This window comes from Pelophylax lessonae (assembly GCF_965119305.1).
Source record: "Pelophylax lessonae genome assembly, chromosome: 1".
NCBI classification, from domain to species: Eukaryota; Metazoa; Chordata; class Amphibia; order Anura; family Ranidae; genus Pelophylax; species Pelophylax lessonae.
Genome location: NC_138768.1, coordinates 88,566,156 through 88,592,524, shown reverse-complemented (window position 1 = coordinate 88,592,524; position 26,369 = coordinate 88,566,156). Strand labels below are relative to the sequence as shown.

The 26,369-nt window shown below is 41.3% G+C and overlaps 1 protein-coding gene across 1 annotated transcript in view; it reads right to left on the bottom strand.

Moving 5' to 3' along the window:
- Positions 1-26,369, bottom strand: part of LOC309544140 (C4b-binding protein alpha chain-like) — a gene marked incomplete at its 3' end in the record, with an annotated part of 145,323 nt that overhangs the window by 103,874 nt on the left and 15,080 nt on the right. The window contains exons 2-3 of the mRNA XM_082243031.1: positions 7,664-7,754; positions 3,147-3,338 (exon numbers count right to left, since the gene is read on the bottom strand). Of these exons, the coding sequence (XP_082099157.1) occupies positions 3,147-3,338; positions 7,664-7,733 (262 nt within the window). The 5' untranslated portion in view covers positions 7,734-7,754. The remainder of the gene's footprint in view (positions 1-3,146; positions 3,339-7,663; positions 7,755-26,369) is intronic.

Below are 26,369 nucleotides of genomic sequence, written 5' to 3'. Positions count from 1 at the left end.
TCAATGAAAGTAACAGCACTGGAAAGTCATCAAAGGAAGATATTGTGCCTGATTTGGATTACACTGCCAAATGGCCCTATACTTGCAGTGATGATCTGCGACAACTTATAATTCAACATGGAGAACCACGGCAGGTTGTATCACATGAGTTTCCCAGAGACTCAAAAAACAGAAGATTTTCTTCTGTACACTACAAAAGGAGACTGGCCAATGGAGAAGAAGTGTGTCGTCAATGGTTGGTATATTCAACCTCAAAAGATGTGTTTTTTTGTTTTTGCTGTAAATTGTTAGGTAAACATGTGGTACAAAGATTAATGCCGCGCTATGGTAATAAATAACCAAAAAGTGCTGCTGTGCATAAATCAAAATGATTTAGGGAGATGATGTGCAAAAATATAAACAGCGCAAAAATTGGTGTGGCCAACCTCGTGGGATGGTCAGTGCAACAAAGATTGAAATGAGTATTCAAAATGTTATGTGTATATAAAAATTAACCTCCAATGGTGATTACAACCCAGTGAAATAAATAATTGGAATAAATATATATATATATAAATAAATAAATAAATACAATAGAATAGTGCTGAATTGATAGTCCAAAATAGTGTTGCAATAAAATGTAATGAAATAAAATAAAAAATAAATAAAAAATAGTCCCAATATGTGTTCAGCAGGTAGCCAGTGAAAGTTTCAAACGACAGCCAAATAAAGTGCTCAAGTGCTAGAAAGGCAAACACATGCTGCAGTAGTGCGATGCTAAAGTGGCTCCTCTCCCCAAGAGTGATTCCACTTACCAGACGGCGTGGACCCCTAGGCCATACGGCGTAAGGGTCTCACAGGCAGAGTCCGGTATGTATTCCGGGCAGTTATCCTTGAAACCGAGTTGGTAACCAATATAGGTCTCCTAGGTTCTCTCACTGGATAGTGGCCGCTGGTGGTCTGGTTCCGGATCAATCCGATTCCGGTCCGGTGACGGTCTCCTCTCCGCTCTCTGCCGGTCCTCTCCGCTCTCTCCCGCCGTGTCCGTCCACTAGGCACCCAACTCGTGACTGCCGCCACTGGATACAAACTCACAGGGATTTCTTCAGAATAACAAAAGGAAGGAATCATTTGCCCAGAAGCCTAGTCAGAGAAGTCAGGTCACCACCTTGTGGACCATATTATAAGGTGACCAGATTTCTTAAATGAAATCCAGGGACATTTTTCTTCTTTTTTTTCTGGGCAAATGATTCCTTCCTTTTGTTATTCTGAAGAAATCCCTGTGAGTTTGTATCCAGTGGCGGCAGTCACGAGTCGGGTGCCTAGTGGACGGACACGGCGGGAGAGAGCGGAGAGGACCGGCAGAGAGCGGAGAGGAGACCGTCACCGGACCGGAATCGGATCGATCCGGAACCAGACCACCACCGGCTTTGATAGATATGATGCTTTGATTGAGATCTTTGATGACACAAGCCTAACAGGTCCATCTGGAAATACTGCCCGAATTGAAGCCAAGGCCCTTGCTGATGGAATTAGTAAATTCAAGTTTTTGGTATCGCTTGTTACATGGTACAACATCCTTTTTGAAGTCAATCTTTCAAGCAAGCTACTACAAAATAAGGAAGCTGATTTAAATTCAGCTACAAGACAATTGCGAGTGACTAAGAATTATCTTGTGGGCTGCAGGTCTGATGAGGGTTTTCATCAAGTTTTGACAGATGCTGCTGAGATTGCAAAGGAGATGCAGATCCTACCAAACTTTGAGACAGACGATCAAGTCAGAAACAGGAGAAAGAAATGGCAGTTTGAATATGAAGCCCGAGAAGAGGCACCACACGATCCAAAGCAGAAATTTAAAACAGGTTTTTACTATGCTGTTTTAGACATGGCCATACAATCTATTGAAGAGAGATTCCAACAGCTACAAAACTATAATTCCCTATTTGGCTTCCTGTATGATATATATACAGTATCAATAAAAAATCTCATGAAGATGTACTTAAGGACTGCATAAGTTTGGAAAAGTCTTTGATGCATAATAGAAACAAAGATATTGATGCTGAAGAGCTGTGTTGCGAACTTGAAGCAATAGCTCGAAGACTTCCAAAGTCTATGCCGCCACGAGAAGTTCTTCTCTTTATACTTCAACAAAACCTTCTGGAAAATGTGCCTAATGTTTCTGTTGCTCTAAGAATCCTTCTCACACTTCCAGTATCAGTGGCAAGTGGTGAACGTAGTTTCTCAAAGCTCAAACTCATAAAAACGTACATACCTTCAACAATGTTGGAAAAGAGACTAGTTGGCTTGGCAACTATATCAATAGAACATGCCCAGGCATCAGCACTTGATCTGGTTGAATTGGTGAAAAAATTTGCAAAGGAAAAGGCACGCAGAGTGAAATTTTGATGTGAGCACTAGCACTGTTAACCTTGCTGTTTATATTCTACTCATGTATTTTAACTGCTGTACATACCTATCTAATGGTGTGCTGGTACATGTAATGTATTGCTGATGCTCTATCGCTAGTTTTTTGTTCATTTTGGTGTTCAGTGTTGTTTTGTAATGTAAAAAAATTCAATAAAAATTATCTGATTAAAAAAAATTTAATTGAACTGACGGTAAGAGAAATATTTTTTTTTTCCCCGGGGGGCACGATTTGGGGGGGCGCAAGTAGCTGGTCTTGCCTAGGGCGCAAAATAGTCTAGCACCGGCCCTGACTGTGCCCCCAATATAACACCTTGGCTTGCTTGAATTATGAGATCCAGGTGATGGAAAACTTGACAATGATGCTCAGGGAACAAAAAGAAAGGCAATGGAAAGTTTGGACTCCTTATTTCTTGAGATATGAGGTGAGATATCGCAACACTCTTTTTATTACCTGGAGGTAAAAGGCTCCTCAGGGTTCCAGAATAAAGAATTAAAAAAAAAAAAAGAAGGGGTAGGGAGAAGCAGCACAAGCAGCCAATCAGGTGTGATGTAGTGCAAGGAACATAGTGATAAGAGCTGAGAGAGTAGAGAGACAGAGAGATGAGCTTATCAGTGTGCTGCTTCTCCATTCACTGTCCAGTCACAGATGAAGAACAGGACCCCTCCTCTCCCAAGCATGACTGTAATGTATAGTAAACAGTTTAAAACCAAAATGAACTGTAAAATAAATGTTTGCTTACATCGGCAAAATTCATCATAGGAGGACCACTGGGAGTCCTCCAAGCAAGTAACAAAATTTCTAGTTCCTGGAGCTCGTATAAATCCAGGCAGGCAATCGTACTTCACAGTGGATGCTACAGCAAACTTTGTTTGATCTGAAAACCCTTGTTTTGACATTCCATAGGGAATCCTTGGAGGCGGTCCACAATCACCTGTCAATAAAACACAAATACTTTTTTTTTTTTTGCACAATCTTGTCATAAAATCCTATCTCTATTATTTGTGTCCAGGTAACATGGAGCAGATACTGTGATAGTATTATGTTTTATGAACATCTATATATTTTTTTTAATATTTATTAATGTAGTTTGTTTGAATTCTGGTTACCGATATTACCGATATTTCCGGAAAGTGCTGTACCGGAGTGATGCCTGCAGCTAGAGGCATCACCCTGGTAACGGCGTCCATAGCCAATGGTTGGCTGTCTTCTAATGACAACCGATGGGGCTGAGAAGCCACTCGGCTGTCATTACAAGGAGCGGGAGGGGACGTCTCCCCCTCCCGCCGCCATCTGCGGCTCGCTCGGATCTCCCATTCCAATGGGAGACCCGGGCATCCTACCTGCATGCCCGCCGAAGACCTGATCAAAGCCGCATTCGGCTCTGATCGGGTCTCCATGTAAAAAACACGGAAGTGATGTCATGACATCACTTCCGGGTACTCGGCGCCAAATTCAAAAAGGTTACAGCATTCAAAACAGCCAAACTTGCCGTTTTGAATGCTTTTTAGTGCAGAGGAGGGGTTTGGGGTCTTTTAAACCCCCAGATCCCTCCGCAAGAGTACCTGTGAAAAAAAAAAAAATAAAAAAAATGTTTTTTTAAATGTCCGAAAATATCAGCCAATATCGGCAGATACCGATATCTGATGACCAAAATATCAGTATCGGCATTAAAAAAACTATATCAGTCGATTGCTGATTCAGATAGTAATCTTTTATATCATATGACTAAGCGACGCTTCAAATAACTATTATCATGAAATAATAGAAAGAAAAAGAAAGAAAATAATAGAAAAAATTGAAAAACCACAGAATACTATCATATAGAGGTATCTGTATGGATTTTATGCATTAACTGATGTTCTGTAGATAAACCAGGGATCCCATTTCAGGTTAAAGGCTTTCTTGTATTATTAATTGTGTGGAAAATATTCTCCATGATCTTGATGTCATCTACTCTCGCTATTATTTGTGGAAAAGGTACAGAACTAGATTTTCAATGATATGCAATTGTCCAGTTTGTGGCAACACAAATCATGTGGATTAATTGTAATAGAGGTGGGTGTACATCTGGGATACCTTGAAATAGTAAACTGGTAAGATAAGTGAGTATGTTTTTTCCTGCAAGTTTAATGATAAGGGAAAAAGCATCCTTCCATGTGGGAGCTAGCTGTTCACAATCCCAAAATATGTGGATGAAAGTCCCAGGGGTTGGAAATCACCTGAAGTAGATTGGGGAGACCCCTGGATAGATTATGTGTAGATGAGAGGGTGTGTAATACTATCTGGTGAAGAGTTTCACTGCTGTCTCTCTAATTGTCGGAGATTTCGTTAATTTGCGTAGATAGAACCACATAGTAGACCATTCTGAAATGGTCAATTGCATGTTTATTTCAGATTTCCATTTGAGCATTTATGGTAATTTATCGGAGGGGGTGGAGATGTTGAGGTCATTATAAAGAGAAGATATAAGACCCTTCCCTCGTGGGTTCTTAAAACCTATATGTTTAAAAGTGGTCAGTGGAGATTTTGAGGGGTTGAGATAGTGGGTTTCGTAAAAAGATCGAATTTGAAGGTAATTATGAAGTTCTGAAATGGGGGCTCCATTTAATACTTGAAATGTATTAAAAGAGATACATTTGTCACCATTGTAAAAGTCAGATAACTTAGTTTGTTTTTTATTTATTCACCACTGGAACTTATCAAGGAAAAGAAAAGTTGATTTAGATCTATAATCACCCAGAAATTATGCACTGGGGAGGGGTTAGACATTAATGTCCGGTCTTTCTTACATTTGTTCCAAAGCTTGGGAGAGTTGGTATTGTGAGTGGAAATGGAACATATTGTAATACCATTTGACCAAAAAAGACCAGGTAGAGAATATGAAGAAACAGATTTTTTTAAAAAAAAAATCCAAGGTATTGTAGGATTACATATATTCCATTGTGCATTTTGGGTAAGTCTACAGGAGATATAATATAGCCAGAGTTGGAGTAGGCCTAAGCCATCCGATCTGTAAGAATAATATAAGATTTTTTTTGTGTACCTAAGGGGTTTGGATTGAATTTTAAGGATGTATGCTTTAGTTAGTGTAATAGGGAGTGATCTGAATAGATATAGTAATTTTGGAAGTATGTTCATTTTTATGGCTGTAATTCTACCTAGAAAGGATAGGTGAAAGGAGGACCAAGCATTAAAGAGGTTGTAAACCCATACAACTTTTTTTTTTGCAACCTGTAAGAGAAACACATAATGAGCTAGTTTGCATCGCATATTCTTCCGTGATCGCGGCATAGGGGCATCTGATTGGCCGGAGCCGCGGTGACGTCACTCCCGTGCACACGCGCGGGAGCCGGCAGTCACGGCACGGGGCTCTGAAGAAACAGCACCAGCGGCCGTTCCTTTAGAGCGCATGCACCAGCGACGTCACTGCCTGCATGTCTGGGTGTTGAGAAATTGCTGTGGAGAAAGGTTCTAGGGCTAACACAAATTGGAGTGGTGATAAGAGACAGCCTTGCCTAGTCCCTCTACCAAGAGGAAAAATATCGGAATTACAACCAGGTATTTTGATACGCATTTTGGGTTTTCAGTATAGGGCTTTGAAACCGTTTAGGAATTCTTCTTTAAAGCCATATCTTGTTAGGATCATTTCACGTTATTGCCAGGAACACTGTCAATTGCTTTATGTATATCCAGTCCTAGGAGTAATAGTTTGCTAGAGAATATGTTAACATCTTGTATTATATTGGTAGCAAGTCTTATATTGTCAGTTATCTGACGATTAGGGATGAAACCAGATTGGTTTGGAGAAATTTGACGAGAGATAATAGAGGCGAGTCTGTCTGAAAGAATTTTACTAAATATTTTTAAATCGTTATTGATCACTGATATTGGGCTGAAGTTTTTTGGGTGAGCTAAGTCTTTATTGAGTTTTGGAAGAAGATACATATTTGCTAATAACGTTTCGTCTGGGAAGTTATGTCCGTGGAGAACACGATTGAATAACGGTGTCAATTTAGGGACTAGGATTGTGGAGAATTTTTTATAGTATACAGATGTATACTGGTCCTGGGGCTGAAGTCTTTTTAAATGTTTTAATGGTTGATGCTACTTCTCTGTCAGTGAAAGGGGCGTTAAGTATATCAAATTGGGAAGCAGATCATTTAGGGATTGGTACTGTATGTTTTCAAACCATGTTTTGGACTCTGGTGTTATATTACCTTAGGGTGGTGAAAGTAGGGATGTGTAGAATTCTTTAAAGATTTGTAAAACTTCTTTGGGGTGAGAGGTATAGAGACCTGGGGATGTGTTCAGTTTATATATGTGGGGAGGCTTTAGAGATTGGTTTAGTTTTCTGGCAAACACTGTAGATGAGATATTGCCGTAAAGTAAAAATTTGGCTTTTGAGTATCTTAAGGACTTATCAACTTTAGATGATACCGTTCTTTTAAGATCTTTAAGTCTTCTGGTGTCAGGGTCATGGATATATTCTGGTGTCAGGGTATGAATATAATTGGGGTACAAAAGATGTAGTCTAATCTGGCAGAGGTATTGTGGGGGTTAAAGTAAAATATGTATTCTTTAGCACCAGCGTTCAAGGCTTTCCATGTGTCAATTAGTTGCGAGTCTTGTTGCTTTTTAGACAGAAATTTTGGAAATGCCCTTGAGAGGGATGTAGGGTTGCTTCTATTTATAGAGGGGTGAGCTACCATGTTAAAGTCTCCCCCTAGTATCATATGAGGAGAGTGGAATTTTTCAAGAATTTCTAGATATGAGTGAAAAAAAGTTGAGGTAGCTTCATTAGTTGTGTATACATTCACTATAGTGAGTTCTCTGCCCAGGATAGAGCCCTTGAGTATCAAAAACTACTCTCTGCATCGCTGAATACCTCGAAAGGGAATGAGTTGAGTATAAAAATTGCTACACCCCTGTATTTTGAAAAAAATAGTGTGCAGAAGGATTGGTTATATGCTTTATGGAAATATTTGGGGTGACTAGAGTTGGCAAAGTGGGTTTCCTATAGAAGAATGATTTTAGCACCCAAGCGTTTGTAATGTTGAAAAGCTTTTTTTCTCTTGATAGGAGAGGTAAAGCCTTGAACATTGTACAATATACACATTATATCTATTAGGAAGTGTAAAGATCCCTATCATCTTAAAATTTAGCAATAAACATCGGCATGTTTCTAAGACAATGTTTGTTATTTTGAAACACAAAAAAATGAGACTTTAGTATCACTTTAAGTCTGTTATTACTCACAGTGAACAGCGCTGATGAAGAAGTAAAGCGGAATTAGCCGCAGTACGGATAAAAGACATTTTCTCTCCATTGTATAAGGGTGATCCTAAAACTGTAAGAAATGAAGACAGAATTTGTAAATCAGTTTTGGGCCAATTCTGCCACTTCTAACAAATATGTAAAAATCTAAATTTTTTTTTGCTAGAAAATTACTTAGAACCTCCAAGCATTATATATATATATATATATATATATATATATATATATATATATATATATATATATATATATATATATACAGTATTTCACAAAAGTGAGTACACCCCTCACCTTTTTGTAAATATTTTATTATATCTTTTCATGTGACAACACTGAAGAAATGACACTTTGCTACAATGTAAAGTAGTGAGGGTACAGCTTGTATAACAGTGTAAAGTTGCTGTCCCCTCAAAATGACTCAACACACAGCCATTAATATCTAAACCGCTGGCAACAAAAGTGAGTACACTTCTTAGTAGGAATGTCCAAACTGGGCCCAAAATGTTAATATTTTGTGTGGCCACCATTATTTTCCAGCACTGCCTTAACCCTTTTGGGCATGGAGTTCACCAGAGCTTCACATGTTGCACTGGAGTTCTCTTCCACTCCTCCATGACGACATCACAGAGCTGGTGGATGTTAGAGACCTTACGCTCCTCCCCACAGATGCAGGCCAATTTAATGCAGTGTGTGGCGTATGGTCTGAGCACTGACAGGCTGACCCCCCCACCCCTTCAACCTCTGCAGCAATGCTGGCAGCACTCATACGTCTATTTCCCAAAGGCAACCTCTGGTTATGAAGCTGAGCACGTGCATTTAACTTCTTTGGTCACCCATGGCGAGGCCTGTTCTAAGTGGAACCTGTCCTGTTAAACCACTGTATGGTCTTGGCCACCGTGCTGCAGCTCAGTTTCAGGGTCTTGGCAATCTTCTTATAGCCTATGCCATATTTATCTAGAGCAACAATAATTTTTTTCAGATCCTCAGAGAGTTATTTGCCATGAGGTGCCATTTGATCTTCCAGTGACTAGTATTAGAGAGTGAGAGCGATAACACCAAATTTAACACACCTGCTCCCCATTCACACCTGAAACCTTGTAACACTAACGAGTCACATGACACCGGGGAGGGAAAATGGCTTATTGGGCCCAATTTGGACATTTTCACTTAGGGGTGCACTCACTTTTGTTGCCAGCGGTTTAGACATTAATAGCTGTGTGTTGAGTTATTTTGAGAGGACAGCTAATTTACACTGTTATACAAGCTGTACACTCACTACTTTACATTGTAGCAAAGTGTCATTTCTTCAGTGTTGTCACATGAAAAGATATAATAAAAATATTTACAAAAACGTGAGGGGTGTACTCACTTTTGTGAGATACTGTGTATATACATATATACAGTGGGTACGGAAATTATTCAGACCCCCTTAAATTTTTCACTCTTTGTTATATTGCAGCCATTTGCTAAAATCATTTAAGTTCATTCTTCTTCCTCATGAATGTACACATAGCACCCCATACTGACAGAAAAACACAGAATTGTTGACATTGTTGCAGATTTATTAAAAAAGAAAAACTGAAATATTACATGGTCCTAAGTATTCAGACCCTTTGCTGTGACACTCATATATTTAACTCAGGTGCTTTCCATTTCTTCTGATCATCCTTGAGATGTTTATACACCTTCATTTGAGTCCAGCTGTGTTTGATTATACTGATTGGACTTGATTAGGAAAGCCACACACCTGTCTATATAAGACCTTCCAGATCACAATGCATGTCAGAGCAAATGAGAATCATGAGGTCAAAGGAACTGCCTTAAGAGCTCAGAGACAGAATTGTGGCAAGGCACAGATCTGGCCAAGGTTACAAAAAGATTTCTGCTGCACTTAAGGTTCCTAAGAGCACAGTGGCCTCCATAATCCTCAAATGGAAGACGTTTGGGACGACCAGAACCCTTCCTAGAGCTGGCCGTCCGGCCAAACTGAGCTATCGGGGGAGAAGAGCCTTGGTGAGAGAGGTAAAGAAGAACCCAAAGATCACTGTGGCTGAGCTCCAGAGATGCAGTCAGGAGATGGGAGAAAGTTGTAGAAAGTCAACCATCACTGCAGCCCTCCACCAGTCGGGGCTTTATGGCAGAGTGGCCCGACGGAAGCCTCTCCTCAGTGTAAGACACATGAAAGCCGGCATGGAGTTTGCTAAAAAAACACCTGAAGGACTCCAAGATGGTGAGAAATAAGATTCTCTGGTCTGATGAGACCAAAATAGAACTTTTTGGCCTTAATTCTAAGCGGTATGTGTGGAGAAAACCAGGCACTGCTCATCACCTGTCCAATACAGTCCCAACAGTGAAGCATGGTGGTGTCAGCATCATGCTGTGGGGGTGTTTTTCAGCTGCAGGGACAGGACGACTGGTTGCAATCGAGGGAAAGATGAATGCGGCCAAGTACAGGGATATCCTGGACAAAAACCTTCTCCAGAGTGCTCTGGACCTCAGACTGGGCCGAAGGTTTACTATCCAACAAGACAATGACCCTAAGCACACAGCTAAAATAACGAAGGAGTGGCTTCACAATAACTCCGTGACTGTTCTTGAATGGCCCAGCCAGAGCCCTGACTTAAACCCAATTGAGCATCTCTGGAGAGACCTAAAAATGGCTGTCCACCAACGTTTACCATCCAACCTGACAGAACTGGAGAGGATCTGCAAGGAGGAATGGCAGGGGATCCCCAAATCCAGGTGTGAAAGACTTGTTGCATCTTTCCCAAAAAGACTCCTGGCTGTATTAGATCAAAAGGGGGCTTCTACTAAATACTGAGCAAAGGGTCTGAATACTTAGGACCATGTGATATTTCAGTTTTTGTTTTTTAATAAATCTGCAACAATGTCAACAATTCTGTGTTTTTCTGTCAGTATGGGGTGCTATGTGTACATTCATGAGGAAGAAGAATGAACTTAAATGATTTTAGCAAATGGCTGCAATATAACAAAGAGTGAAACATTTAAGGGGGTCTGAATACTTTCCGTACCCACTGTATATATATATATATACATATATATATATATATATATATATATATATATATATATATATATATATATATATATATATATATATATATATATATTAGCAGCGGCACTAAATGGTGAGTGTTTCAATTTATGTCACGCGGTATTTGCGCACCAGCTTTTTAAATGCAATTTTCCACCGCCTGTAAAATAATCCAGGAGCTCTTTAGCTGCTCAGATTACTTTAACTGTGTCCAGCTTCGCCGGCTCTAACAATGGTATCTTGGTCATCGCTGCAGCAGTGACTGAGATATCACCCTTGCAATCCAGCAATGTACCAGTGCATTGCTGGTCGGCAAGTTAATGTAAGATATAATGCCCTGTATCTCAACAGGGTGCAAAGAAGTGTGAAGTTTGAAGCTCATTCAAACTAATGAAAACAATGGGGTGGATATACTTAGGCAAATAGACTGTGAACTTTGAATGTGCAGTTGCATGCATTTTCCTTAGTAAATGTGGTATAGCTCCACTTTGTAAAGTGTCAGGTGCAAGGAAAATAAAAAAAAACTATATTTTCTTGCACATGATTGGATTATGGAAATCAAGAGAGCTAAGCTCTAGGCAAAACGAATGCAACTGCACTTGCAAAGTGCACAGTCTATTTGCCTTTATTAAATCCACCCCAATGTTATATATTACAGCTTACCAGTCTTCAGATGTAGCAAATCACATTTTTAAGTTTTTTTCCTTTGTTTTCTGTGATCCTGCCACTTCCTATCCTTGGGTGAAAACACTCTATATTCTATCTAGTGAGAAGCAGCGTTGTCACTCTAAGTAATCATCTCTGTAACATATAGGGGAGGGGTTCTGTATTTCCCAAGAGAAGCAGGAAGGCTGATAACTTTGAGAATTCAGTTGAGTGCACAGATTACAATGACACTGGATTTCTGCCAAGATCAGCATGCATTTTCTGTACTTGCAGAACACTTAAAAAAAGAAATCTAATTCAATTATATGTTTGTTTTTGGATTCAGATACTCACTATATTATCAAAAGTATTGGGACACCTGCCTTTACACGCACAGGAATTTATTGGCATCCCAGTCTTAGTCCGTAGGGTTCAATATTGAGTTGGCCCACCCTTTGCAGCTATAACAGCTTCAACTCTTCTGGGAAGGCTGTCCACAAGGTTTAGGAGTGTGTCTATGGGAATGTTTGATCATTCTTCCAGAAGCGCATTTGTGAGATCAGGTGCTGATGTTAGACGAGAAAGCCTTGCTTGCAGTCTGTGCTCTTATTCATCCCATAGGTGTTCTATCAGGTTGAGGTCAGGACTCTGTGCAGGCCAATCAAGTTCCTCCACCCCAAACTCGCTCATCCATGTCTTTATTGACCTTGCTTTGTGCACTGGTCCGAATCATTTGGCGGAGGGAGGATTATGGTGTAGGGTTGTTTTTCAGGGGTTGGGATTGGCCCCTTAGTTCCAGTGAAAGGAATTCTTAAGGCATCAGCATACCAAGACAGTTGGAGATGGCCCCTTCCTGTTCCAACATGACTGCTCACCAGTGCACAAAGAAGATTGTTCAAAGATTCCCATAGACACACTCCTAAACCTTGTGGACAGCCTTCTCAGAAGAGTTGAAGCTGTTATAGCTGCAAAGGGTGGGCCAACTCAATGTTAAACCCTACAGACTAAGACTGGGATGCCATTAAAATTCATGTGCGTGTAAAGGCAGGCGTCCCAATACTTTTGGTAATATAGTGTATATTAGGATCCACTAAATCGTGAAAGGATCACACATTCACATTTTTTTTTTTTCAGGTGCCTTGTTGAAAAGCAGACAATTCCCTAATGGCTTGTTTAAACTTGCTTTAGTCCTCTGAAGAGTGATCCAGGATATATCACTTTTTAAAGGGCTTTTTACAGATGGTGAGGCGGTGTTGTGTCGCTTTCTCATGGCCTGTTCTAACCCCTAAAAGCCTGCACCACCCTGTGGCCCTGATCTCTTGAATGAGTTGCATTTGGCAGGTGGTATTGCCTTCCGAACATGACAAGATAATTATTAACACATCATGGCATGTATATACCTCTGTACAGCGGCCTTTGCAGCTCGATTGGGGGGGGGGGGGGGCGAAAAACGCTGCTCAACTGACGGTTTTTACTGTTCCACAATCACAAGTGTAAACTGGGCCTCATATTTTCAGTGTTTTCTCTCACCTAAACGTGTGTGGATTTTACATAACCCTATACCTATAGCAACCAAGCAGAATTACCGTTTACTATCATTAAAAAATTAAGCTACATTCTGTTTATCAAAGAGAAAGAGTCATTGTGTCTGGTGAACAATTCTCTGTACTTGTATGTCTTTTAAAGCATATTTAAACCCAAAACCAAGAGTGTAATAAATAGCAGCTTACCATTCCTCAAAGGTAGTGGCTGCTTTAGTTTTCTTTTTCAGGCTTTCCTCTCTTTATTTTCACCTGGTGATTCTGCCCGTAAACCACTTCCTGTCCTAGGGTGACAACTCACTGTACTGTATCCATGGAGGAGCAGAGATCCCACCTTTGGCTGCTCTACTGACCTCCATTACAGGAAAGTGTGGGAATTTGTAATTGACAGAAGATAGCTGAGAAGGCTGATAACATTGTTTGAGATTTCAGTTCAGCAAACAAGAAGTGACAAGGACACTAGGTTTCTGGCAAATCAACAGGTATTTTTGTACTTGTAGAAAATATTCTTAGCCTGAAAAAAAAAAAATAAACTGATGCAGCTGCTATATCTAAGTACTGGTTAGCTGCAATATATTGACTTTTTGTTCTTGGGTTTAGATATACCCTAATGACTTTATATTGGCCACACACATGACAATTTTCAGGCAGTTTCAGACACTTTCAGCCATATTCAGCCAGCTTGCAATCTCAGATACAACCATATGGATTAATGCAACCCACCACCAAAAATTTCTGTTGAAACTGTGGAGGGGTCTAAACTGTTGGTGGTAGATTATAATAAAATTATATTAAAAAGTGGTTCTGCGCTCCCAAATACTAATGTGCTAATATCCCTTTAAATCTGTTTGCATAGCAATATTCTGAATCACTATATCATATCAAACCATATATACCATAAACAAAACAAACAATGTATCAGTACATAAAATGTCCTTTGCTATGAATTTCTTGCATATGCTCAATCTTTCATAAAAAACAGGCTTGTGTTCACATATCCAAGCGACTGCTTCCTTAACCTCCCTGGCGGTATGATTATTTCAGATTTTAGGTGCTGAAAGCGGTACAATTATTTTGCATGTAATTCTTAACTGCTTCCTTACAGAGCAGTTAGACACCCTTCCTGCCCAGACCAATTTTCAGCTTTCAGCACTCTCACATTTTGAATGACAATTGCTCAGTCATGCTACACTGTAACCAAACAAAATTTTAATCATTTTTTTCCACACAAATAGAGCTTTCTTTTGGTGGTATTTGATCACAACTGGGTTTTTTTTTTTTCGTGATATATGCAAAAAAAGAGCAAAAATTTTGAAAAAAAAACACTTTTTTTTAGTTTCAATTATAAAATTTTGCAAAAAATGTATTTTTCTTCATACATTTGGGCCAAAATTTATACTGCTACATATCTCTGGTAAAATTAACCCAAATTATTGTATATTATTTAGTCTGTGTGAAAGTTATTGAGTCTAGAAGCTATGGTACCAATTACTGAAAATTGATCACACCAGATGTACTGACTGCCTATCTCCTTTCTTGAGGCCCTGAAATGTCAGGACAGTACAAATACCGCCCAAATGACCCCTTTTTGTAAAGTAGACAGTCCAAGGTATTTAGTAAGAGGCATGGTGGGTTTTTTGAAGTTGTAATTTTTTCCCACAATTCTTGGGAAAATGAAGAAAAAATTTTTTTTTTCTTTTTTTTCCCACAAAGTTGTCAATTTATAAGCCATTTCTAACACATAGCATGTACACAGCAAAAATTACACCCAAAAATACATTCTGCTTGTAATGTTCTGGTACCTCTGGTACCCTTGTTCCATATTTCTCCTTTGCTAATTGCGTCCCATCTTGTGTAACAAAGAGACGCATATACCTTTAAGACCGGATGACATCATTGCCGAGCACCGCTATGAGCGGCTATTTCAATCGCCGGCTTTCTCTCACTCACCGCTCGTTCAAACCACATGTTCACCGCACCTACTCCTGTGAAGTCGGAGCTGCTGACATTCTCCCTTTGCTGAACTGAAGCCGGAACCTCGCTGGTGATCCGTATCTCGCTACGGGATCACCTCTCTCTAATGGACACTGTTACTACTAACCTATCTAAGTGATAAGTACCCCACAGGGGATTCCTTACTAATCAATCTTCTACTGTCATCTACTGCAATTACCAAGACTATCTGTATCTATCTATTCACTATCATCTGCATAGACTATTAGCTCTTGGGACTACCTTCAACTATCCTTGCACTAGGTTACTCTGTCTTAGTATACTCCATCTGTGTCCTCTTACCATCTGCACTATACTTGACATCAGAACCTATCTGCTTTACCATCACCTGCAACTCTCCTAATACTACTTCCAGTGCTCACCATACAATAGCCTGTCTCTCATCTATACATCCTCATATATTCTATCCCTCCATTAAACATCTAATTAAGTATATATATATAGTATATAACAGGCTGTGCACTGTGATGAAGTCCTGAGAGTTGGATATGTTTGTTCAACAGAATCTCTACAAGGCTACTGAGTGTAATAATTCTGCAGCTGTAAATCCATCCACTAACAAAAACGCATGAACGTTACAGATTGAACGAGCCTTTAAAAAATAATATGGATTCAGCAGAATTATCCACTCATGTACTACAATTAAAACAGCAAGTAGATGCATTGATCCTTGCGCTTACAGAGGTACAAAATGAAAATCAGACTTTGAGACAGCAGCTTGGCCGTCTCCCACAGCTTTCTGCTGCTCAGCCCCGTGAGCCTAAGATAAACCCTCCTCTAGTGTTTTCTGGTGATCGGAGCAAATTTCGTGAATTTAAAAACGCATGTCGATTGCTTTTTTTGTTAAAACCTCTAACCTACACCACTGACCAAATTAAGGTTTGTACCGTCATCTCCTATTTAACGGGTGAACCCCGGGCATGGGCAGACGCTCTCTTTGAAAAGGATGATCCACTCCTTAATTCTTATCCCTTATTCCTAGCACAACTCGCTAGTTTATATGAAGACCCCAACAAGCAGAGTACCGCTGATACCCAATTACGGGCCTTAAAACAAGGAAGGAGACCTGTTGAAGATTTTGTGGCGAACTTTAAAAGATGGTCCCCTGATTCAGGGTGGAACGATACATCTTTGCGAACGCAGTTTAGACTCGGCCTATCTGAGGCCGTTAAAGACGAGCTCGCCCGAGCGGATTTACCTGGCACTCTAGAGGGACTGATACAGACCAGTATCAATATTGACAGACGACTACGAGAAAGAAAGGCTGAGAAGATGGGCTCACCATTTTCCAGTCCTTCTCGGATGTTGCCTGCTGACCCTACTCCTATGGAAGTAGGAATGATACGCCCACCTCTGACCCTTTCTGAACGTGCCAGGAGGAAAACCGAACATCTTTGCATGTACTGCGCATCCCCGAATCATTTGATAAACGGCTGTCCCCTTGTCCGCAGAAAAGAGGGTGAGTGTTCAAATGTCTTGCTAGGGGGACTCACAACTTCCTTTTCTAATCCTTATCTTTTTGTTCATTTAACATTGCAGTGGGACCAAACTAGGATCACCACCAAGGCTATGATCGACACAAGATCTTGTGGAAACTACATTGACATTTGTTTTGTCTCCCTTAATAAAATACCTATTGTTTCAAAACCCAAACCTGTATCCGTTAGTTTTATTAACGGTACCCCTTTATCCTCTGGTCCTATCACCAGTCAGACACAAGCACTCCTTGTAACTGCTGACGAGTCTCATGTGGAGACCACCACCTTTGATGTATTAACTTCACCACATTTTCCAATCATTTTGGGACTTCCCTGGTTACACATACATCAACCAATCATCGATTGGAAAACAAGAACGCTAGCCTTCTCTTCTCACTATTGTGAAACGACGTGTAATCTCCCCACATATGATAGGATCCTGTCTGTAGTGTCGGATGACATTATTCCCAAGTGTTATCAGGATTTATCGGAGGTTTTCCTTGAGAAAAACGCTCAAATGCTACCTCCCCATAGGGACTATGATTGTTGTATCGATCTACTCCCTAACAGCAAGTTGCCTTTCGGACATGTTTATCCTCTCTCACAGGATGAACTCTATCATCTTAAGGAGTATCTGGATGAGAACTTGGCAAAAGGATTCATCCGACCTTCTACTTCCTCCACTGCTGCTGGACTCTTCTTTGTCCGCAATAAGGATTCTAGCCTTAGGCCTATCATTGATTTCAGACAATTAAATGCCATTACAATAAAGGATCGTTATCCTTTACCTCTTATTCCTGAACTTATCGAACAGGTGCGTGGGGCTTCTTTCTTTTCAAAATTGGACCTAAAAGGGGCATACAATTTAATTCGAATCCGTAAAGGAGATGAATGGAAGACGGCATTCAGAACCAGATACGGACTGTTTGAGTACCTTGTAATGCCATTTGGGCTATGTAATGCTCCCGCAGCCTTCCAACGGTTTATAAATGAGATATTCAGAGACTTGCTTGATGTTTGTGTTGTAGTATATTTGGACGATATACTTATCTATTCTCATTCCTTACCTGAGCATATAAAACATGTGAGACTTGTGTTGTCAAGACTACTTGCACATAACTTATATGTTAAATCAAAAAAATGTTTGTTTCATAAAGAGGAAGTACTATTCCTAGGATATATTATATCTAAAAATGGAATCAAAATGGACATGAGCAAAATATCCTGCATTCTGGATTGGCCTGTGCCAACCACTCGCAAAGCATTACAAAGGTTCCTAGGATTCTCTAATTACTATAGGAAATTCATTAAGAACTTCTCTGCGATTGTGAAACCTCTCACACAACTTACAAGCACGAAGAAACCATTTAATTGGTCAAAAGAAGCAAATGGAGCATTCTGTCTGCTGAAATCAAGCTTTACTACTGCCCCCATACTATGCCATCCAGACCCATCCCTTCAATACATCTTGGAGGTAGATGCGTCAAATATGGCAGTAGGAGCAGTTCTCTCACAACGACCAACAAACACCTCACCTCTTCACCCAGTTGCTTTCTTCTCAAAGTCATTAAGCAGCCCCGAGGTGAACTACCCAGTAGGTGAGAAGGAGTTATTAGCCATAAAACTGGCGTTAGAGAATTGGCGACATCTACTTGAGGGCACTCAATTGCCAATTCTGATATATACTGATCACAAAAACCTTCAATACCTTCAGACTAATAGAACTCTTTCCCACCGGCAGGTACGGTGGTCGTTATTCTTTCAGAGATTTAATTTTTTTGTGACTTACACGCCCGCAGACAAAAATAAAAAAGCGGATGCACTTTCACGACTAGCCGAGAAAGATTGTACTGAGGTTCCCTCAGTTCCTATAATACCACTTGAACGTATTATCGGTGTCGTTCGCTCCCTGAAGGAAGAGATTTTGCACAGCATAGGATTGGACTCACCTCCACCACAACTAACTACTGACGCAGAAGGCTTCCTCTACTACAACGATAAATTATACATACCCCCTACTATGCGAACCAAGATCTTAGAATTGTCGCATGATGTACCTATGGCAGGACATATGGGTATGACTAAAACTTTCAATCTACTTACTAGGCAATTCTGGTGGCCAGACATGAAGACAACCGTAAAAAAGTTTGTTTCATCTTGTGATATTTGTGCAAGGTCTAAAATTGACAACACGAAACCATCGGGGTTACTTTGTAGTTTACCGATACCCCAGGTTCCGTGGGAAGTGGTATCCTTAGACTTCATAGTGGAACTACCACCTTCCAAAGGATTCAACACCATCTTGGTGTCAGTGGACCATCTGACCAAGATGGCACATTTCACTCCTATCCGAAAACTACCTTCATCCAAACAAACAGCGGAATTACTTGTGAAACATGTCTTTAACCGCTTCCATACAGAGCAGTTAGACACCCTTCCTGCCCAGACCAATTTTCAGCTTTCAGCACTCTCACACTTTGAATGACAATTGCTCAGTCATGCTACACTGTAACCAAACCAAATTTTTATAATTTTTTTCACACAAATAGAGCTTTCTTTTGGTGGTATTTGAACACAACTGGGTTTTTTTTTTTTTTCGTGATATATGCAAAAAAACAGCAATAATTTTGAAAAAAAACACTTTTTTTTAGTTTCAATTATAAAATTTTGCAAAAAATTAATTTTTCTTCATACATTTGGGCCAAAATGTATACTGCTACATGTCTCTGGTAAAATTAACCCAAATTAGTGTATATTATTTAGTCTGTGTGAAAGTTATTGAGTCTAGAAGCTATGGTACCAATTACTGAAAATTGATCACACCAGATGTACTGACTGCCTATCTCCTTTCTTGAGGCCCTGAAATGTCAGGACAGTACAAATACCGACCAAATGACCCCTTTTTGTAAAGTAGACAGTCCAAGGTATTTAGTAAGAGGCATGGTGGGTTTTTTGAAGTTGTAATTTTTTCCCACAATTTTTGGGAAAATGAAGAAAAACTTTTTTTTTTCTTTTTTTTTCCCACAAAGTTGTCAATTTATAAGCTATTTCTAACACATAGCATGTACACAGCAAAAATTACACCCAAAAATACATTCTGCTACTCCTTCCGAGTATGGCGATACCACATGTGTGAGACTTTTACACAGCCTGGCCACAAAAAGAGACTCCACGTCCAAGAAGCACATTCAGGCGTTCTAGGAGCATAAATACACATAAAACTTTCTTACTACCTATCACACTTTTCAAGGCCCTAGAGCACCAATACAATGGAAAAGTCCACAAAATGACCCCATTTTGGAAAGCAAACACTCCAACGTATATTTTATGAGGCATTATGGGTCGTTTGAACATATCATTTTTTTCCACAGGTTTTTGGAAAATGTGGGAAAAAAATGAAAACTTTTTTTTTTTACACAAAGTTGTCAATTTATAGGATATTCCTAACACATAGCATGTACACAGCAAAAATGACACCCCAAAATACATTCTGCCACTCCTCCTGAGTATGGCAATACCACATGTGTGAGACTTTTTCACAGCCTAGCCATATAGAGGGGCCTAACATCCAAGGAGCATCATCATGCATCCTAGCCACTTGCCTAGGCCTATTTTTGACATTTGGTGTTTACAAGCTAAAATCAGTTGTTTTGCTAGAAAACTGCTTAGAACCCCCAAACATTATATATTTTTTTTTTAGCAGAGACCCTAGAGAATAAAATGGAGATTATTGCAATATTTTTTATCACACCGTATTTGCGCAGCGGTCTTCCAAACGCAAATTTTTTGGAAAAAATTCACTTTTTTTAATGAAAAAATAAGAAACCAGTAAAGTTAGCCCAATTTTTTTCCATAATGTGAAAGATAATGTTACGCCGAGTAAATAGATACCCAACATGTCATGTTTCAAAATTGCGCACGCTCACGGAATGGCGACAAACTTTGGTACTTAAAAATCCCCATAGGCGATAATTTAAAAATTTCTACAGATTGCCATCTTTGAGTTACAGAGGAGGTCTAGGGCTCAAATTATTCCCCTTGCTCTAACGATCGCGGCGATACCTCACATGTGTGGTTTGAACACCGTTTACATATGTGGGCGGGGTTTCTGTATGCGTTCGCTTCTGCGCGCGAGCTAACGGGGACAGGGCGCTTTAATTTTTTTTTTTTTTTTTTACTATTTATTTTATTTATTATTTTTTATTTTTACACCGTTTAAAAAAAAAAAAAAATTGATCATTTTTATTTCTATTAAAAGAAATGTAAATATTCCTCGTAATAGAAATAGGCACGACAGGACCTCTTTTTTGTGAGATCTGGGGTCAAAAAGTCCTCAGATCTCACAAGTACACTAAAAGATAGAAAAAAAAAAATAAATTATTATATAAAATGAAAAAAAAACAACATTTTCCGTAGCTCCGGTCCTCCAAGACCATAGAGTCAAGTGAGGGCAAGCTTGCCCTCACTCGACATCCTGTCTGTGAGGATTCGGGACCGGATCGTTTTCCCCGCTGCCGGCGGGTCCGGTAAGCGGGGAAAAGGACCGGAACGCGTCGGGAGGGGGGGGGGCGCCTCTTCCGCCATCCCGGAAGGGTGATCCCACGGCGAATCCGCCGCTGGGACCACCCTTATCGGAAAGCCAACCGTCCACCGTTTAAAAAAATACCAGGGTTATGGCAGCTATCTGCTGCCATAACACCGGTATTTAGGTTTAAACGGAGGACGTATATAAACCTTTTTGGACTTGGACATGGTGGCTGTATGAAGGGTGACAGGTACTCGGGTACTGATGAGCAGGTGGCAGGTACTCGGGTACTCCGATAGGCAGGTGACAGGTACTCGGGTACTCTGATGGGCAGGTGACAGGCAGGTGATAGGTACTGATGAGTAGTACTCACTGACTGATAGGTGATAGGTGATACTGTACTGATGGGTACTGATGATCAGTACTGATACGTGATAGGTACTGATGAGTACTGATGAGTAGTGATGGGTACTGATGAGCAGGCGGCAAGTGCTCGGGTACTTCAGGCGTCAGGTACTCTGATGAGCAGGTGGAAGGTACTCGGGTACTCTGATGGGTAGGTGACAGGTACTCAGGTACTCTGATGACGGGTACTCCGTTGACAGGTACTCAAAGTACCCGAGTACCTGTCATCAGAGTACCCGAGTACCTGGCATCAGAGTACCCGAGTACCCGTCATCAGAGTACCCGAGTACCTGTCATCAGAGTACCCGTCATCAGAGTACCCGAGTACCCGTCATCAGAGTACTTGAGTACCTGTCATCAGAGTACCCGAGTACCCGTCATCAGAGTACCCGAGTACCTGTCATCAGAGTACCCGAGTACCCGTCATCAGAGTACCCGAGTACCCGTCAGAGTACCCGAGTACCTGTCATCAGAGTAACCGAGTACCTGTCATCAGAGTACCCGAGTACCTGTCATCAGAGTACCCGAGTACCTGTCATCAGAGTACCCGAGTACCTGTCATCAGAGTATCCGTCATCAGAGTACCTGAGTACCTGTCATCAAAGTACCCGAGTACCTGTCACCAGCCCATCAGAGTACCCAAGTACCTGTCATCTGAGTACCTGATGGGCTGGTGACAGGTACTCGGGTACTTTGATGGGCTAGTGACAGGTGCTCTTTATTGGGGGGGGGGGCAATCAGTGTGTTTAGGGTGCACTGTAGTTGGTAACTAGCTGTTACCACAATCTCCTCCTCACACAGGATCAGTGTGTGAGGAGGAGAACACGGTGACAGCTAGTTACCGTGTTCTCTGTTGACATTTGTGACCGGCTGTGATTGGACACAGCCGGTCACGTGGTAAAGAGCCAATTTCATTGGCTCTTTACCTAGATCGGGGATCGACTCTGTCCGAGGGACGAGCCTCGTCCCCGATCGCTGCTCTGCGCGCCCCCGGGGGCGCGCATTGCAGAGAGAACGAGCGGCTCGTGCTGGAGCCGCTCATGTGATCGGCTGTGATTGACACAGCCGATCACGTGGTAAACAGCCAATTTCTATTGGCTGTTTACCTTGATCAGGGATGGGCTATGTCCGAGGGACGAGCCTCATCCCTGATCGCGCCGCTGCGCGCCGCCGGGGGCGCGCCGCCGGGGGCGCGCACTGGCTGCTAGAACGGGCCGACGTCATATGACGGCGGCCCGGATCTAGACAACCACTTTGCCGACGTCATTTTACATGACTCGGTATGTAAGTGGTTAAGTTACATGGTATTCCAAAGACACTGCTGTCTGACCGTGGTTCACAATTCATCTCAAAGTTTTGGCTAGCTCTATGTCAGATACTGCGAATAGAGCGTAACCTTACTTCTCCCTACCACCCTCAGACCAACGGACAGACAGAGAGAGTTAACCAGTGCATTGAGCAGTATCTGCCTATAACAACGCGACTCATAGCACTACTAAACAAAGTCCGTTTTACCTAAATTATGGGTTTCATCCCACACTCCTTCCTCCACGTATCTTGCCATCAAGTAATCCAGTGGCATCTGATTATCTTGCCCAGATAAAGGATTCTCTGGGATTACTCAACAATACCATATCCCATGCTCATAGCCAACAAAAGAAGTACTACGACCTCCGTAGGAAACCCTCTCCCCAATATGCCATTGGGGATCTTGTTTGGCTTTCCACAAAAAATCTGAGACTAAAAATCCCTAGTAAAAAACTTGGACCTCTATTTCTGGGACCTTTCCCAATAGAGAAGCTTATTGGAAAAGCTGCAGTACAACTCACATTACCAGCAGACCTCAAGATACATCCTGTCTTCCATGTGTCTCTACTGAAGCCCCATGTTCCTAACCAAGGAATAAGGCCTACTATCTCACCTCCACCTCCTGTACAAGTGGAAGGTGGAGAAGAATTTGAGATAAAAGAAATTTTGGATTCCCGTTTCAATAGAAGAAGACTCCAGTATCTTGTATGATGGTTGATGGAAGAACTATGGGCCCCAAGATGACACCTGGCTGGATACCTCCGATATACATGCCCCTAGACTGATTCGCAATTTCCACTCGAAATATCCAGAAAAACCAGTTCTAGAGGCCTTCCGGAGCCGGCCTTAAGGGGGGGGTACTGTAATGTTCTGGTACCTCTGGTACCCTTGTTCCATATTTCTCCTTTGCTAATTGCGTCCCATCTTGTGTAACAAAGAGACGCATATACCTTTAAGACCGGATGACATCATTGCCGAGCGCCGCTATGAGCGGCTATTTCAATCGCCGGCTTTCTCTCACTCACCGCTCATTCAAACCACATGTTCACCGCACCTACTCCTGTGAAGTCGGAGCTGCTGACATTCTCCCTTTGCTGAACTGAAGCCGGAACCTCGCTGGTGATCCGTATCTCGCTACAGGATCACCTCTCTCTAATGGACACTGTTACTACTAACCTATCTAAGTGATAAGTGCCCCACAGGGGATTCCTTACTAATCAATCTTCTACTGTCATCTACTGCAATTACCAAGACTATCTGTATCTATCTATTCACTATCATAGTTACATAGTTACATAGTTAGTGAGGCTGAAAAAAGACACAAGTCCATCCAGTTCAACCTATGATGTGTGTGTGTGTTTGCTTTTAACCGTACATTGTATACCCCTGTATGTTGTGGTCTTTAAGGTGTCCATCCAATAGTTTTTTGAAACTATCAAGGCTCCCCGCTGATACGACTGCTTGCGGAAGAGAATTCCACATCCTTACCGCTCTTACAGTGAAGAACCCCTTACGCACTTTAAGGTTAAACCGCCTTTCCTCAAGTTTTAGTGAGTGGCCACGTGTCTTATTGTATTCCCTTACTCTGAATAGTTTGTTCCTTATGCTAGGGTCGCCAGTACAGTATTTGTACATTGATATCATATCCCCCCTCAATCGTCTCTTCTCCAGAGAGAATAAGTTCAGTGCTTGTAGTCTTTCCTCATAGCTGATGTCCTCCATTCCCCTAATTATTTTTGTTGCCCTTCTCTGGACTTTCTCCAGTTCCAGCACATCCTTCCTGAGGACCGGTGCCCAGAACTGGACAGCATACTCCAGATGTGGCCGGACCAGAGTTTTGTAGAGTGGAAGAATAATCTCTTTATTTCTGGAGTGAATCCCCTTTTTTATACAACCCAGTATTCTGTTGGCTTTGCTTGCAGCGGCTTGGCATTGCATGCCACTTCCAAGCCTGTTGTCTACCAGTACCCCCAGGTCCCTTTCCATCCTAGACTCACCCAGAGGTTCCCCCCCAATAGAGTAGCTTGCTTTCTGGTTACTGGCCCCCAAGTGCATTACTTTACATTTTTCTACATTAAATCTCATCTGCCATGTAGTTGCCCACCCCGTTATTTTGTTCAGGTCTGCTTGCAAGATTTCCACATCCTGCATAGAAGATATTGGCATGCCTAATTTAGTATCATCTGCAAATACTGAGATTGTACTAGATATCCCCTCCTCTAGATCATTTATGAATAAATTAAACAGGATTGGTCCCAGGACAGAACCCTGGGGGACCCCACTTTCCACACCCGCCCAATCAGAGTACTCCCCATTAATCACCACCCTCTGGACTCTCCCCTGGAGCCAGTTCTCTATCCAGGTACTCACCTTATGATCCATACCTACCTTCCTTAGTTTGTACAGTAAGCGTTTGTGGGGAACGGTGTCAAAGGCCTTTGCAAAGTCCAGATACACCACATCCACAGGCTTACCTTTATCTAGGTGGCTGCTCACTTCATCGTAGAAGGTTAATAGATTGGTTTGGCATGAACGATTTTTCATGAATCCATGCTGATTACTACTTATAATACCGTTTTCATTACTAAAGTCTTGTATGTGGTCCCTTATCATCCCCTCCAAAATTTTGCAGACTACTGATGTTAGGCTGACCGGCCTATAGTTACCCGGGATATATCTCGGCCCCTTTTTAAATATTGGTACCACGTTGGCTTTTTTCCAATCAGCTGGCACCATACCTGTCTGTAAACTATCCTTAAAGATCAAGAATAATGGTCTGGCAATCACCTGGCTGAGCTCATTAAGAACCCTTGGGTGCAAGCCATCCGGTCCCGGGGATTTATTTATGTTAAGTTTCTCTAGTTTAGCTCTAAGTCTATCCTCTGTTAGCCATGGCGGCACTTCCTGAGGTGTATTATTTAGTTCGGCCTTACAAGCTGGGTTAGTGTAGCCCCCCGATTCCTTTGTGAAGACTGAAGAAAAGAAATTATTTAACACTTCCGCCTTTTCTCTGTCCTCAGTGGCCATTTTTCCTTTATCATCTTTTATGGGGCCAATGTGTTCTGGCCTCGCTTTCTTACTGTTTATATACTTAAAGAACTTCTTGGGGTTCTTTTTACTCTCCTCCGCTATATGTCTCTCGTGTTCTATTTTAGCCGCCCTGATTTCATCTTTACATTTCTTATTACACTCTTTGTAGTGCTTAAATGCTGCCAATGACCCCTCAGTCTTGTATTTTTTGAAGGCCTTTTCTTTAGCTCTAATATACATTTTTATGTTGGAGTTTAGCCACCCAGGGTTTAGTTTTGCTCTTTTAAATTTATTTCCCTGTGGAATGCACTGGCCCACCCCCTTGTTAAGTATGCTCTTGAAGCACTCCCATTTTTCCTCCGTGTTCTTTGTTCCCAGGGTTCTATCCCATTTGATATTTTCTAGCAGCGAGCGCAGTTTAGGGAAATTGGCTCTTTTGAAATTCAGCGTCTTAATATTACCCTTGTGTTTCCTATTACTGTAATTAATACTGAAACCAATTGACCTATGGTCACTGTTCCCTAAGTTGTCCCGTATTTCTATATCCGTGAGCAGGTCTGTATTGTTGGTAATCAGTAGGTCAAGTACCGCATCATCTGCATAGACTGTTAGCTCTTGGGACTACCTTCAACTATCCTTGCACTAGGTTACTCTGTCTAAGTATACTCCATCTGTGTCCTCTTACCAT